The 3,758-nt window shown below is 40.0% G+C and overlaps 1 protein-coding gene across 2 annotated transcripts in view; it reads right to left on the bottom strand.

The window, feature by feature from the left end:
- Positions 1 to 2,428: 2,428 nt before the first annotated feature.
- adkb (adenosine kinase b) overlaps positions 2,429 to 3,758 on the bottom strand; it is a 111,929-nt gene continuing 110,599 nt past the window's right edge. For both annotated transcript variants that reach the window (XM_079372789.1, XM_079372790.1), the window contains one exon: positions 2,429 to 3,583. In XM_079372789.1, the coding sequence (XP_079228915.1) occupies positions 3,459 to 3,583 (125 nt within the window). In that variant the 3' untranslated portion in view covers positions 2,429 to 3,458. The remainder of the gene's footprint in view (positions 3,584 to 3,758) is intronic.

Below are 3,758 nucleotides of genomic sequence, written 5' to 3'. Positions count from 1 at the left end.
ATTTCACTCCCCCCCCCCCCCCCTCCATCAACATGTCCAGTGATGAGCCAGGAGGAACATTTTTACACTTCAGAGTATTTGTAGAACTGTCTCATAACACTTTAATGCCATAACACGCCTATTAGCATGAATTCCCTATGGGCATTTTAACTTCCATTGATGTGCACTAGATATACGCTCAAATGTGATTGATTTTGACATAAACACATAAATCCACACTCTTATTTTAAAATGAGCTCTTCCCCACTTTGCCCAATATTACCCAGGGCAGTAAGGGGATATTATACACTAACACCATAATCTGCTAATTAACTTCACCATGCCCAAGGAAGAGCAATAGTTGTTAGCAATAAAGTAGATCATTAAATTTGCAGTCTTTAGATTTGCGCTCTCTGCCTTCACTCAACTCCTTTAGCAGTATTAGAAATGCCAGAAAGCTATTTTTTTTTTCATGCAGTAACACAGATGTAATTAGAGAGATAATTAGTAACTTCCCATCAGATTATAAACGCATGCTTTAACTGTGCTGGCAGCTTTAAAAAGACCTCAAATTAAAACAGTTTACCCTCAGAAATAATGACATATTTGATGTGTAAATTGATTTGCCTTCATTTTAATTCAGGTGTAAATAGTGCAGTCATTTTGTCATTATATTCATAGGATGCTCACATTGATATTTCCCATTTACCTGTATGCCTGTGCCCCATTTGCAGTTTATATCATCCAGCATCTTGTTGCCAGTCAGTCCTTGACTTTTATTGCAATTTAGAGACTAATTTACATCAGCAAATATGTTCAGATAAAATGTTTGATGTGCCGTTGCAGTTTTTTTTTTTTAACATAAGCAGGTACAATGAGAATAAAACTGGGTTGTGATGCATTTATGGCTGGTGTCTGACCAAAACCTGCTTGGGTCTGGTTATAATGAATGCCACCCTGGGCCTCAGCAGGTCCTCCACTGCTGTATGGGTCCAGGGATAATTTGAATTGGAGCATGTGCCATTGCAATCTGCCCATCCCCCTATCAATCTCTGCCAACTGCCACACTGGTGTTCACAAACACTGCTGCCCATCTGCGGGGCAAAACACTGGCTAGGGCCCCAGTTTAGCTGCATTCAGGAAAATATATACAAGTTTAACAAAGTCGAGTTTCTAAATCACCTCTCCCTCACTTCATTTCTTTTCCCAGTACATTGAACTCCTAACAGTCAATGAAAAGAGATTTTGTAGATGGCTGCAACACAGTAAAACCGCCTTAAAAATTTTAAACACGCCTCAGGCTGACCAATTTAAAAAAAAACAAAAACAAAAAAAAAGGAGAATAAAGTATTACTAAGAGTTAATTAAATGCACAGATTGTATGTTTGTTTTTCCACCTCTTGCATGCATCCAGCCAGGGAAAAGTTTATCAGAAAAAAAGTGAGAAAAGTACATTTAGTTTCCGTATTGTGGCAGGCATTCTCATTACTTGATCATGGCTCCCTCTTTTTGTGTTTGTGTTTTGCCATCTGTCATCTTGAGAGGCAAATGAACCAGCTGCCATGGAGTGTGATCTTGCCCAATCAGAAATGTGGTCCTTTTCAAAGCGCATCTGTGTGAAACCTTAAAAAATGCTGAGGAAAAAAAAAGTGTCTCAAAGTTGTTAATAACATTTTGGCCGGAGAATTTTTTCACCTAGACGCCCCCGATTAGCATAAATGCATAAACTACGCCTCATTAAAAGAAACAGAGCTCTTGTGCAGAGAGCGTTAAAAAAAAAAAAAAAAAACAGCGAGAAAATAAAAGAAAATATGATGTAACAGGTTGTCCTAGGGGAATAAAAAATGTTATTCTCTATCACAGTTCTTTTGTGGAACAGATGAGTGTTTAATTGTTTTCTATAAAACACTTGAGACACTGCCCAACACTTCTGCTGGCTCACAGTCAGTGGTAGAGGAAGGGGGGAGGTAGGAAGGGAAGAAGGAGAGGGTAAGGGATTGGGGGGCCTCCCTCTGATCCTCGTCTCCAACCCCCAGCGACAGCACAGCTGGTTACGAAGGATCAGCCTAATTTTCAGGCCTCACTAATGATCGCCAAGAAGAGCAACCGCTAATCCCTTAACTGAGAAAAATGATCTTCTGCAGCCCCGCAGTGCAGCTCCACACCCCGAGAGTCCAGTTAGGCATGAGTGGGAGTGACTGAGCGGAGCCAGGACACCAGGCTGGTCCTGGTCTCCTCCTCCCAGCCCCCCATAGCCCCCTCTATAATGGAGAGTGTTGAGCTGTCCAAAAGTGATTAGCATGAGAGAGCCTCTGGCTGATTCAATAATGAGGAACATACAACAGCTCTGTGTTATAAGATCAGTTCAACATTTTACAGAAGCTGCAATTAATGAGAACTTTTATTAAAAATCTGATCTCTGTTTTGGTTCAAGAGCAATATGCTAGGATGAGTTTGATATTCTTTTATTTGGGTATTAACAAAAGACATTATTCCCACACTTTTCCCAGAGAAACTTCAACTTCTGAAAACTGAGACATTTATGAAGCCATATTCCCTTATTTCCACAGTATATCAGCTGAGTGTTAAAGGAGTGCTCAACTGAAAATGTACTTATTTTATTAGCATATAGTATCACAACACTCAGTGCCTGCAGGCTTGAAAGAAGGCTGTAAAAGTTTGTAACTTGCTGCTGTGTGAAGGATGGCACTCATTCTTGGCACTTCTAAAAACATCAAATTAAGTCTGCTCATGGCTGAAAAAACAACTCTAAAGAAAAAGGCATAATAAGCAGGTTATTGGCATAAGAATAACTACCTTGAAGGTAGTCAAAAAAAGAGCGGAGAAAACGGGTTGTGGTGAGTAGGAATGTTTTGAAAAGTTGCTGTGAAAGTTTTTGGATGTGACACTGGGTCAAATCGATTCTGACCACAGCTGCCGTCCTACTCTAAAGAGCAAAAACACAAACTTTATTAAACCTATCCTGCGGGATAATCTACTTCTCCACTGTTGGTCAGTTCGTATAACCTAAATGACTATATATTGCAAAACAGAATTCAAAATTCAAATGGCTACTTGTAGTAAAGTTTCGGAGCAATGGGGAGGCAGAACAAGAGTGTGTTGCTCTATTATGGACGTCCTGAGTAAAACAAAGAAAAACATGGAATAGTGATGGAGAACTTTGTACACGTGGCGACTCCTTTTGCCGTCTTTCAGGCCCTCAAATAAGCAGCTCGAAAAACCCAAACAGAATTTCAGTGGTATTCTCTCAACTATATTATTCTACCCTTTGTTAGCAGCACAGTGTTCAAATTGAATTAATACATTGGAGTTGCTTGTTTGATTTTGATTAAATATTCAAGCTGCACCATTAAGTCCCATGTAGTCATTTACTGTAAATAGAAAAAAGTACATTAATTCCTGAAGCGTACATTTACAAGTATCTCGTGGAAAAGACAAATTATGCATAGCTGGATGCATCACTGAAAGTCTGGCTTCTCTGGGAAGGTGCAGCCGACCCGTCTGATGATGACATTGGCCGCGTAGTGTCCCGCACGGATGCACTCCTCCAATGGGTGCTCTAGCACCAATGCAGAGAGAAATCCTGGGTAGAAAGAGCAAAAGAGTTCAACCTGTAACCACCCATAACACTAAAATAGTTGGAGGAGCAGTTAGCATTCATGTTAGCCTTCTAGGAATGTTTTTCTGGAAATGGTGACATTTTATTTCATTCTCAACATGAATCCAAATGCAGACACTTTTTTACACTGCTCTGATAA

Source organism: Symphodus melops (assembly GCF_947650265.1).
Source record: "Symphodus melops genome assembly, chromosome: 21".
NCBI lineage: Eukaryota > Metazoa > Chordata > Actinopteri > Labriformes > Labridae > Symphodus > Symphodus melops.
Note: the sequence above shows the minus strand (reverse complement) of the source record. Positions and strands in the feature narration are given on the sequence as shown.